The sequence below is a fragment of the Dunckerocampus dactyliophorus genome, chromosome 20 (assembly GCF_027744805.1).
Source record: "Dunckerocampus dactyliophorus isolate RoL2022-P2 chromosome 20, RoL_Ddac_1.1, whole genome shotgun sequence".
Taxonomy (NCBI): domain Eukaryota; kingdom Metazoa; phylum Chordata; class Actinopteri; order Syngnathiformes; family Syngnathidae; genus Dunckerocampus; species Dunckerocampus dactyliophorus.
The window spans coordinates 6,780,707-6,793,123 of NC_072838.1; the positions used below are offsets into that span (position 1 = coordinate 6,780,707).

A 12,417-nucleotide genomic window follows, 5' to 3' on the forward strand; every position below is an offset into this window, starting at 1 on the left:
AGGCGAATGCCATTGGTCAAGTTAAACACGCTGTGGTGCTCTGACAGCCGATTCATTCGCTAGAAATTTGCATGAAGAGATTTGACCTATTTTGACTTAATTTGTCTCTTGAGATGTTTGTTTTTGTATTTTATAATATAATATTATATTATAGTATATTTTTGTAACTGTTCATTGAGGTTTAAATAAATCCACTTAAATAATAAATATTTGATATCATGTAATTTTTACATTACTAATTCATTTTACACAATAAATATAACTTTGTAATAAATTAATTTAAGACGACAAAAAAATCGAGGAGCCACTTGGGAGCCGAAAGAACCAGCTCTCTCAAAAGAGCCGAAATTTCCGTCGCTACTTGTACCATAGACATGACTTGCACACCTAAGTGAAACTTCTTCCGGGTGAACTTTTAGTGTTTCAAATAGAAAAACAAGAACGAATCAGACACGGATTCAAAATTGTTCTGAATTCACCATTTATTTGACTGGACAGTCAGCTGTTGATCACACATATATCACAGATTTAAGAATAAATCATAACCCAAATTATACCACAACTGTCATCGTATATTATCAAGGACATTTTCGCTAACCGGACCTATTCGAATTTGAGTTGAAACTTCCTGCTGCATATCATGTCATCATCACAAGCAATCAGGAGAAGATTCAACGCAGGCATAGATTTAAACATGCATACAAAAGAGACTTTCTACAATTAAGACCGAAACATATTCTACATTTTTGATAACATCAAAAAGTTAGAAAGAGTGTAACAGCAAGGGCGATCAAAAATGTATGAAAAAAGAATTCTGCTGTAAAACGTATCATTTACAATGTTATAGTGACTACCCAGCTTGTGGAATAACCCCTTCATCGGACTATTCACACCATTTTTTGTTTCTGTAAAATATTGTTAAAATACACAGACAATGTGATCACATTGCATACGCTGCGTAGTTGTGCAACAAGTAACCGTAAAACATTTCGTACCCCATCGGACTTTCTGCACATCCGCGCAGAACACCGACTCTTATTCGAAACCGGAAATCAGGGGTGTCCAAAGTGTGGCTCGGGGGCCATTTGTGGCCCACGACTTGCTTATTATTGGCCCGCAGCACGTTGCAGAAATGAAATGAAACACTGAAAAAACTGCAAAAACGGGAAAAAGAGCAAAAAGGCACAATGTAAAGAAGGAAGATGACATTTGATACTAATAATTAATAACACAAAACTTTGACTTTAAATATATGAATACATGTAAACAGGCTTTTTTTTAGCCTTTATATAAAATTTTTAAAAAATTATCAGTGGCTCCCGCATCCTTTGATTTTTCTGTATGTGGCCCTTGGTGGAAAAGGTTTGGACACCCCTACCGTAAATAATATGAACAATTCTTGCACTGCTGCATAAAATTCATGCGAGTTTAAAGGGACAGTTTGTATTTTTTGACATAAGTTGCATGACATCCCCATCAGCAGTGTACGATATAAACAGTGACTTACGCCCCCCCCCCATTTGGTCCCGCAAGTCCAGTTCTGGTCGGATTTACCTGACGAGGAACGTAGTTCTGCTTAGTTGCTAGGTCATTCAAGTAAAAAAGGTTGGCATCTCAAAACAATATGCGTTCAAAAGAGTAATATATTTGCATTAAAAAAAATCAGATGTCACAAATCGCTCGGTGTTATATTTGTCTCCCGCCATGTCCCTGCGCACTGTTGCGTCTCCATTCGTGCGTATGTGATGAAGGCGCTTACATCTTCTTCCGCCGTGGCCGCGGCGATTTAGATGTGACCATCATCCACACATACTGTTTTGAGAAGCCAAACTCTTTACTTAAATGACCTAGCAACTAAGCAGAAATCCGTCCAGAACTGAACTCGCGGGACCAAATGGGGGGGTAAGTCACTGTTGATATAGCCCACTGCTGATGGGATGTCACACAACTTCACGTCAAAAAATCCGAACTATCCCTTTAAGGCGGTGCAGCGTGATGACCCTGTCACATAGACGCTCCCTTTCAAACTGCAAATCAGTCTTTAAATGGGGTTAATGGGTCAAGTACAACCACATTTATGATCAATAAAATTTGTGTAATTTTGTCTTTGTGTCGTCACGTTTGTTGCGCTTGTGCTGCAAAGGCGAGAAATCCGTGTGCAAACCAAAAGTAATGACGCATGAGACTGCTTTCCTATTGGTGGAAATCCATATCACACAATCAAAGCATTACAGGCCATTTGGTTGCTGAGGAATAGGCGCAGGGTAAGTAAACAGTGCCACCATGTGAACAAGTGACGAGGAGAAAGGCATCATGTCTTTGAAAAAACCACAGCTTGCTTATTTCTAAATGGAATATTTTTGTAGTTAGAGCATAGAAATCCTGCTTACGACCTTCTAAATACGATTTTCAACAGTATTAGAGCCCTCTAGACATGAAATAGCACCCCTATAGTCACCTTTACACTCGTATTATAGACATAACAAGAGAAAATAAGACATACTGTAAAGACTCATGCTCGTGTTGCTATATGCATGTTTCCTAGGGGAGCTGAGTGGGGTGGGGTCACAGAGTTGAGTTTTAGCTTGGCGTGGGTGACGGCCTCAATAGTAGCCCGTGTTATTTTAGGGTTTTTTATTAGGGATTATTGTGCCGGTTGTGTAATAATTTAAACCTGCAATAACAGCCTGTTGTTCAGGCGATCAAGTCTGGTGCTTGTGTGTCTCACCCAATATTAGACTAACATTACTGACACCTTGTGACCAGAGTATAATACTACATTTCATCACGTCTTTGAATGCTTCTTCTGAATGCCTTATATACTGTGTGTATTTTAATTCATTTAGCTATTTTCATGCTTGAAAATGCTTAATTTAGGCAAAAAATGTGCCATTTGCTTAAATGTACATATTTTGAAAACTAATAATTGGCTATATTCAACCACAAAACAGCATGATTTATTAATATATCGAGTGAAGCCGCAAACTTCGAACCACAAAGTGGCGACTGATGACTGATACTTATTTTAATATAATCTATATTCATGTTCGATTTATATTGATATCATCTATATTCATGTAAACTTTGTTGTTTACCAAATGTGCACATAACCTCTTGAATGATACATTTGATATTTGCATTCTAACTTATAAGAAGAGTTAAATACAACGGTGTGAAAGTGGTGTTTGCCCCCTTCCTGATTTATTTATTTTATGCATGTTTGTCACACTTAAATCAAACGAATTAAAATATTCGTCAATAACAACACAACTGAACACAAATGCAGTTTTCAAATGAAACTTTTTATTATTAAGGGAGAAAAAATCCTGTGTGAAAAAGTGATTGCCCCCTGTTAAAACATAACTTCACTGAGATTAATTGAGATCTATCAGTGTGGAAAAGGTTCTAAAGCCATTTCTATAGCTTTGGGAGTCCAGCGAACCACAGTGGGAGTCATTATCCACAAATGGCGAAAACATGGAACCTTGTGAAGTGGTGAACTTTCCCATGAGTGGCCGGCCAACCAAAATGACCCCAAGATCACAGTGACGACTCATCCAAGAGGTCACAAAAGACCCCACAACAACATACAAACAACTGCAGGCCTCACTTGCCTCAGTTAAGGTCAGTGTTCAAGACACTGGGCAAAAACGGCTTGCATTGCAGAGTTCCAAGACCAAAACCAGTGCTGAAAAAGAACATTAAGGCTCGTCTATTTTGCCAGAAAACATCTTGATGATCCCCAAGACCTTTGGGAAAATACTCTGTGGTCTGATGAAACAAACGTAGAACTTTTTGGAAGGTGTGTGTCCCATTACATCTACCGTAAAAGTAACTCCGCATTTTAGAAAAAGAACATCATACCAACAGTAAAATATGGTGGTGGTAGTGTGATGGCCTGGGACTGTTTTGTTGCTTCAGGACCTGGAAGACTTGCTGTGATAAATGGAACCATGAATTCTGCTGTCTACCAAAAAATCCTGAATGAGAATGTCCGGTCATCTGTTCGGGACCCCAAGCTGAAACCAACTTGGGTTCTGCAGCAGGACAATGATCCAAAACACACCAGCAAGTCCACCTCTAAATGGCTGAAGAAAAACTAAATGAAGACTTTGGAGTGGTCTAGTCAAAGTCCTGACCTGAATCCTATTGAGATGCTGTGGCATGACCTTAAAAAGGTGCTTCATGCTGGAAAACCCTCCAATGTGGCTGAATTACAACAATTCTGCAAAGATGAGTGGACCAAAATTCCTCCACAGCGCTATAAGAGACTCATTGCAAGTTATCACAAACGCTTGATTGCACTTGTTGCTGCTAAGGGTGGCCCAACCAGTTATTAGGTTTAGGGGGCAATCACTTTTTCACACAGGGACATGTAGGTTTGGATTTTTTCCTCCTAAAAAGTTTCATTTCAAAACAGCATTTTGTGTTCAGTTGTGTGGTCATTGACTAATATTTAAATTTGATTGATGATCTGAAACATCTAAATGTGACAAACATGCAAAAAAAAGAAATCAAGAAGGGGGCAAACACTTCTTCGCACCACTGTACTTTTGGACTCGCGGCCACAATGGGTTCTAACATTTGTCCAGAAGCAAATGACACGTAAAACCAATGTCCCTTTATTCACAACTACTTCTTCTACTTCTTTCAACATGTGGCAGTTGTTCAGCATTGTGTGCGTTACGTGTTCTACCAAACCAACTCAAAAGACAAAATAGAATTTGACAGCTGTTTACTCAATAAGGCACCCAGAATGTACATGAAGAAACGATTTTGGATTTACAATTTGAGCTATAAAACATGTGAGTGAGGAGTTCGGTAATCTGGGAGGAGCGCAGAGTAGAGAGGCCATCTGAGGGGGTTCGGGCATCTAGTGCCAATGCCTCCCGGACGCCTCCCTGGTCATGTGTTCCGGGCATGCCCAGCCAGGACGAGGCCCTGGGGTAGACCCAGGACATGCTGGATGGATTATGTCTCACAGTTGGCCTTGGAATGCTTCGGTGTACCCCCAGTGGAACTGGAAGAGGCGGCCAGAAAGTCTGGACTTCCCTACTGAGACTGGATTAATTTTTGGAGTATTTACGAATTTACTGGGATTCAGATTATTTCCTCCTTGAATCAGCTGTGTATCCACCTCCCGCAAAACATCAACACGATAAAACACAAAAACAATGAAACTCCCACCTGTTGGATAGAACAGGAACTTTCTGTGGAACTTTGTCATGTAAAGCTTGCTTCTTCGACCCTGAACCCGCCAAACCCCCACTCTGCTTTGTAACAAAGCCTTGTTGTCCTCTTGGATTATCGTAATGACAGAAACCGGAATTATGTTATATATGCACTGTATATATACTGTATATGTTAAAGGTTTTAATAAAATCTCTTGTAAACGTTGGTGGGGACAAATTAACAAGTTTGACCACCACTGTCCTAAAGCGCGATTTGATTTCTAAAACTGGATTGTAAATGTTTACGCAAAGTGTAAAATACATGACAGTAAGACAATTAGATGAGTAGACTATCATGACCAAAACCCTGGGAGACAAAACTATTTGTGCAAAATGCAAAGATGTTGGGCTGTATAAAGACTGAAGTTGAGCTTTTAGGAACAGGTGCTCTCAGACGACAGTGCTGATATCGTCAGCTTCGTCTGGTTTCTTGGGCTTGCTCGGGAGAGATTTGAGGTACTCCAGGTGCCGTCTGGCATCTTCCTGGTTCTGACGAACATAATACACCACATATGCAATGACCATGGCAAACCAACAGAACATGGTCACAAGCATGGCATAGTCTGTGGTCCTTTTGGTGATGTTACAGAGATCAGTAGCGACAGCCAGGAAGGGTCGTCCCTCCTGGTCGCGAAGCTCAGAGCTCCTACACAGAACCCGAGTGGTGGCCTCATGGTTGTGGGCCATCCCGCCCAGTGCCTGCTGCAGAGAACAGTCACAGTGCCAGGGATTATCATCCATAATAACACGAGCCTTGAGGCGGGAAAAGGCATCCTTATGTACACTGGTGATGCGGTTGTGGGAGAGATCCAGCACTTGGAGCGTTGCCTCGATGCCAGTGAATGCACCATCCCCCAACGTCTCCACAGTATTGTACGAAAGGTTGAGTTCTCTCAAAAGCCAGAGTCCATGGAAAGCCTGATCGGGTACACTGCCTATCTGGTTGTGGTCCAGCCTTAACAAGACCGTGTCGACTGGGAGACTCGGAGGGATCTCTTTCAGCCGGGACTGACTGCAGCTGACATTTAGACCATGAAGGTGGAGGTCGCGCTGGCAGTTGCAGCCACGTGGGCACATGCTGGCCGAAGGCAAGCACAGGGCCATGAGTACCAGGCTCTGAAGGAGCAAGCAGGTAGGGATTGAGCCTGACAGCCACAACTCTAATGCAGTCATACTGACTGGCTGTCTGCGGCATCCCGTCTGGGACCAGCACCACTGGTTCTTTAAAGACAAGTCATGGTAGTGTGTGATCGTTACAGCAGGCCGACTATTGGTGTATCGCAAAACCTGGAACAGGATACAACCAATAGTGATGAAAGGGGTCACTGGTCACTGCCAGTTTTGGGTACTGACGGAAAGAGCGAAATCGCGGATACAAACAGCCAAATTAATTTCTTAATTAATTTCTTCAGTAGGGTGGCTGGACTCACCCTTAGAAATAGGGTCAACAGCTTGGTCCAGGAGGGACTCCGAGAAGAGTCCAGTTGATATGGCTCGGTAATCTGGTTCTCATGCCTTCCTGGTGAAGTGTTCCAGGCGTGCCCAGCCGGGAGGAGGCCCAAGGGTAGACCTAGGACATGCTGCAAGGATTATGTCCCACAGCTGGGAAACACCTCGATGTCAGGTGCCTGGAGACCGGGAAGTCTGGTTTTCCCAACTCAGACTGCTGCCCCTGCCACCTGGATTTGGATAAGTGGAAGAAAATGGTGGATGGATGGTTGAGGCGTAAGGTTCTCTGAGGTTTTCTGTTACAATCTGTAATGTTCAAGGTTCTGTCCTTATTTGGCTCCAAACTACATTTTTTTTCAACCACAAAATACCGTAAATTCCAGTGTAGAAGCCATACCTACTAAATTTAGAGGGAAACCCAGATTCATAAAAAGCTGCAATGATGTATAAGCCACACGTGTCCACGTCATAAAATGACATATTGTGGCGCGCACAAGTCCGTGAGGACCAGGCAGTTCTTTATTTGACAGAAGTCAATCATGAGCTATAAAAAACTAATGACAAGCTTGACAACCGGAAATTGGAAACTGCAGGAAGTCATAACTCAATATAACCGTCTGACTCTTGGTGTCACCTTACAAACAACATTAAACTCATCACACAGTAACTCCACACTAAAAAGGTACGTAGGAAATATACATTATATAAATAAACACCAGCTATTTTAACATCTAACCATAATCCATTACTGCCAGAAGACCAGTTCATTGGAGGACAAGCAGCATAGATGGATGGCGTTGCAATGCTGCCTCTTTCCACCAGGAGCCTAGAGGGAAGGCTGACGTCACTGCAGCACCCCAATGAATGCGTTACTCAAACAACACCTTATGGAAGACTTTCAAATGTTGTTTTTTTTTTTTTTTAAACTTATTGGTGCATGTTTGTATATTTCTGAGGTATACTTTGAGTGTTAAGTCTCTGTGTGATGAAGTTAGTGTAGTGTTGTACTATGATGACACCGTGAGTCAGACTGTTATGTTGTTATATATATAATGACCTCCTGCGATTTCCAATGGGTTGACAACCTCATTGTGAGTGCACTGATAGCTCGTGATTGGCTCCTGCCAAAGAAAGAGGTACCATATCCTCACTGACTCACGAGCGGCACAGTATTTAAACAATTAGTAGTAGTTCTGAAGTAACAGAGAATTCACGAGATTAGAATTTAGCCATAGATTAGCCACACCGCTGTTTCAGCCGCAGGGTTCAAAATTTAAGAAAAAGTAGCGGCTTATACAGTACACCAGAATTGACCATATAAGAACAGCATATGTCACCAATAGTGGTTGGATAGATAGACAGATGTGTTAAAATTCCAAGGCCAGACAGCACCTTGAAGTAATTGCAAGACTTAGAATTTGACTTATAACTTAATAATTTGACGACACAGACGGTTCATCTATTTCAGTGGTTCCCAAACTTTTCATAGTCGCGTACCCTATCAGACATTTGACTTGAAGCCATATAGACATTACTCCTGCACACTTAAAAGAACACAACTTTTTTTTGTCTTCATTAATTTGAATTACTGAATACGATTAATTTGTTAATTAATGTTATAGTCAGTAATTCTGGGTCAAAAAAGTGTATTTTGCACGGTCAAATTTTGATAAAAGTTTTACATGAGCACTGCTAAATAGATAAGTAGTCGCCCTACATATGTTTTATTTCAGCCGGATGTTGGAATCCTTCCGTTTGAATGGACTGAACTTGAGCTTCAATTTTGTCCGCTCGCGATCACTATGATTTAAGTCTGCATATTAATTTGATACCTAATTGAAAGGGAAACTTTAACAAACATGATAAAGCATGATAAAGCAGAATCCAAATCCATATAAAATCAGTGAATACAGATGTAGCGCAATAATTTTTTTTTTTCATGCCCTAAGAGAGTTCTTTGCCATGGACTGCCATGTTGAACTTCCAGTGACCAGTATGAGAGAGATTGGGAGCCATAACACCACATTTAACACACCTGCTCCCCATTCACACCTGAGACCTTGTAACACTGACAAGTCACATGACACCGGAGAGAAAAAATAGCTAATCGGGCCCAATTTGTACAGTTTAACACAGCTTTACATTTGATCAAAGTATCCTTTCTTTAGTGTTGTCCTATGAAAAGATATAATAAAATACACTCCTGATAAAAATTTTAAGACAAAAAAAAAATTACATTTTGCACAGTTGGATCTTAAGGAGGTTCTAAATAGAGCTTCAAAATGCAAAAACAAAAAATGGCAATAGCTCCAAAAACAAACAAAACCCCCCTAAAATAAAAATAAAATGTTGAAAAAAGGACTTAGTAATGAGGAGCTGCGCCATTCTTGTCAATCACCTCAAAAATTGGTTTGGGCATGCTTGATGCCAGTGTTTTCAGTAGGCTAGTGGAAATGTTGCTCCGGGTGGTGAAGATGGCTTCACGGAAGGCATCAACTGTCTGGAACTGCCGTCCATCCCCAAATGTACTCAATTGAATTTAGATCAGGTGTACACGCAGGATAGTCCAAAAGAGTGAGGTTAGTCCATTGTCAGGCGGGCATTGTGAACTGCAGCGTTGTCATGTTGAAAAAGTCAGTCATTACCACACAGACGAGGGCTCTCCACATCGCCAGCTGCCGTTTGACGCCCCTGCACAACCTGAAGCTCCATTGTTCCATTGAAGGAAAAAAGCAGCCCAGATCATGATGGCGCCCCCTCCACTGTGCTGTGTGGAAAACAGGTGGGATCTGCTTGTCATGCCAGTAACACTGGAAGCCTTCAGGACCATCAAGGTTACATTTTTTTCTCATCAGAGAATAAAACTTTCTTCCACCTTTCAATACCCCATGTTTGGTGCTCTCGTGCAAATTTCAAACGGCCGATTTTGTGCCCTTGAAGGAGACGAGGCCTATGAAGACCTTAATTGTTCTTAAAAGCCATCTCTCGCAGATGCTGTGTGATGGTTATTGGACTGCACTCGGCACCAGTAATCTTCATTTGGACTGAGGATGGTCCCATATCTTGATGGCCTTGTAGTCCTTTCCAGCCTTGTGCAGGTAGACAGTTTTCTTGATGGTCTTGTAGTCCATTCCAGTCTTGTGTAGGTCTACAATTGTGTTGATGGTCTTGTAGTCCATTCCAATCTTGCGCAGGTCTATGGTTTTCTTGATGGCCTTGTAGTCCATTCCAGTCTTGTGTAGGTCTAACATCTTGTTGATGTTCTTGTAGTCCATTCCAGTCTTGTGCAGGTCTATAATCTTGTTGATGGTCTTGTAAGCCATTCCAGTCTTGCGCGGGTCTACCTTCTTGTCCCTGAGGTCAGCTCTTTGGTCTTGCCCGTGGTGGTGGAGAGCTTTGAATGGAAGAGAGTGTTTGTGTGACAGGTGTCTTGAAGAGGTTCAAAGTAGAGCTTCAAAATGCAGTCTTGCGCACGTCTACAATTGTTGATGGTCTTGTAGTCCTTTCCAATCTTGTGCAGGACTACAGCTTTCTTGATGGCATTGTAGTCCTTTCCAGGTCTTGTGCAGGTCTACAATTGTGTTGATGGTCTTGTAGTCCATTCCAGTCTTGTGCAGGTCTACAGTTTTCTTGATGGTCTTGTAGTCCATTCCAGTCTTGTGTAGGTCTTCAATTGTGTTGATGGTCTTGTAGTCCATTCCAGTCTTGTGTGGGTCTAAAATCTTTTGACGTTCTTGCAGTCCATTCCAGTCTTGTGCAGGTCTATAATCTTGTTGATGGCCTTGTAAGCCATTCCAGTCTTGTGTGGTTCTTGTCCCTGAGGTCAGCTCTTTGGTCTTGCCCATGGTGGTGGAGAGGTTTGAACGGAAGAGGGTGTTTGTGTGACAGGTGTCTTTTATCCACATAATGAGTTGAAATTAGAAGGACTCATTTGTGTGTGTTTCATGGACACCTAACTGCTCTGTGGGAGTTGGTATACTTATTTCACTCAACCAAATACAAATGAATTACAAACTTCATTTAATGTTGTTTCTTAAACATATTTTGCTAAATTGTAAACCTACCATAAAAGATCATTTCATCTCCATGTTTCAAAAGTGCATAGTACCTGCGCATGGTTGAAATGACATGCAGCATATATCGCTTTAATTAAAGCAGCTGAATGTTACCAGAACTACTGCCAGACTCCATTAAATATAAGTGCATAATTAATGCCATCATTTCCTTCAATAAGCCTTGAATTAAAGCTGCAATTGGAGGCGAAGAGCCACACGCAATGCTAGAATGAGCTGATGTCGGTACATTGTTTATGCGCCGAATCAAATGATGTTTTCCCTTCACAATGAATCAGCACACGCGGCAACTGTCATGTCAACGTGACTTTATTAATAACCGATGCAAACATTCATTTCCCACAATTCTGAACGGCGTTTGGTCAGACGTGCTGTAAAAATATGCACACTCGTCGCCCCTCCCTCAACCCAATAAAAGCCTTTGCGACAGCCAGCAATCCAACGTAGACATTTAATGCAGCAGTGGACGTTTTATATCATCCCCTCAATGAAAACACACACGAATAACCACAGCAGCGCAGCATGCATGTTAAAAGTGGGGCAAAACCATGTATCATGTATGTGCAGCAACAGGCGACATCTCACCTGCAAACATCACATGAAGAAGACACGTGCACAGTCCTCCGTGTTCTTCATGGAAATATTCATACAACACGTTTACAACAACACTCAATGGGACTACAGGGCTTTTGTCAAGTCAGCGCATAGGAAAACCCGGAAAAATCTCCGTTTCCGCTTTAGTCATGGTATTTCACTGCGGTAAAGTTAGAAATATAGTCACAGATTCGAACTTCCGGGATCATTCGTAGACAGCAAACGACACCTCTTTCCAACAGTGATTACAACGAGCTACATCCTATTTTTTCCCCTCTGTGCAATATGGCAATATACCGTGCATTGATCTATATGGGAAGACGGCAGCGAGACCCAGAGCGCAGGGACAGTCCACAAATGTCTATACCGAAAAGAAACAATATGTTCAGGACTGTGAAGTGTAGTGCCACCAAAATCACCTCACACATCAATGACCTGCCCCTGGTTATACCACACCACGTAATTTGGGAAAAGGTGCTTTTACTGTACATAATTTGGGTGAGGCTGGGGTGGGGAGTTATAGGGAGCATATACAAAATATTAAAGTGGCCCGTGCATACTGTCATATTTTTGTGGAAAAGGTTTGGACACCCCTGCTATAGACACATTAGCAAATTACCCACAGTGTCCAAGATTGTAGAGAAACTGGTAGCAAAACAAGTTATCAGTCATTTGAACACCGTACCCCATGCAGCTTGGTCTTAGGGCCACCCAGACTGCAACTTGTTATTTGACTGAAAACCTCATAGCCAAGTTAGACCGGGTTGTCGGTGCTGAGTTTCTGAATCAAAAGAAGACACTGTCATGTCACCTCATGTCTCTATTTGACACTGTCCCGCATATAATCCTGCAGAGAAAATGATGTCGTTTTAAATTTTTCACCAGATGCACTTCAGTGGATTGAGTTTTACCTCACCGAGCGCAATCCTGCTTCATCAGAATTCACGACGTTGTTTGTATCCTGTCATGCATGTGCATGTTTGTGTCTTGGTATGATGTGGTTTGATTGTTTCCTCATTGTTTTCCAATTATTAGGTTATATACAGTTTTAGTACATGAAATTAAGACTA

General features: G+C 41.7%; 1 protein-coding gene across 1 annotated transcript; it reads right to left on the bottom strand.

Annotated features, from left to right (window-relative positions):
* Window positions 1-474: 474 nt before the first annotated feature.
* On the bottom strand, window positions 475-12,280 carry lrrc3b (leucine rich repeat containing 3B). The gene is made up of 3 exons (XM_054764557.1): window positions 11,339-12,280; window positions 6,662-6,910; window positions 475-6,518 (listed from the first exon to the last, which is right to left on the bottom strand). Exon 3 carries the CDS (start codon window positions 6,402-6,404, stop codon window positions 5,622-5,624), a length of 783 nt encoding a protein of 260 aa, XP_054620532.1. The 5' UTR covers window positions 6,405-6,518; window positions 6,662-6,910; window positions 11,339-12,280; the 3' UTR covers window positions 475-5,621.
* Between the last annotated feature and the right edge of the window lie 137 nt (window positions 12,281-12,417).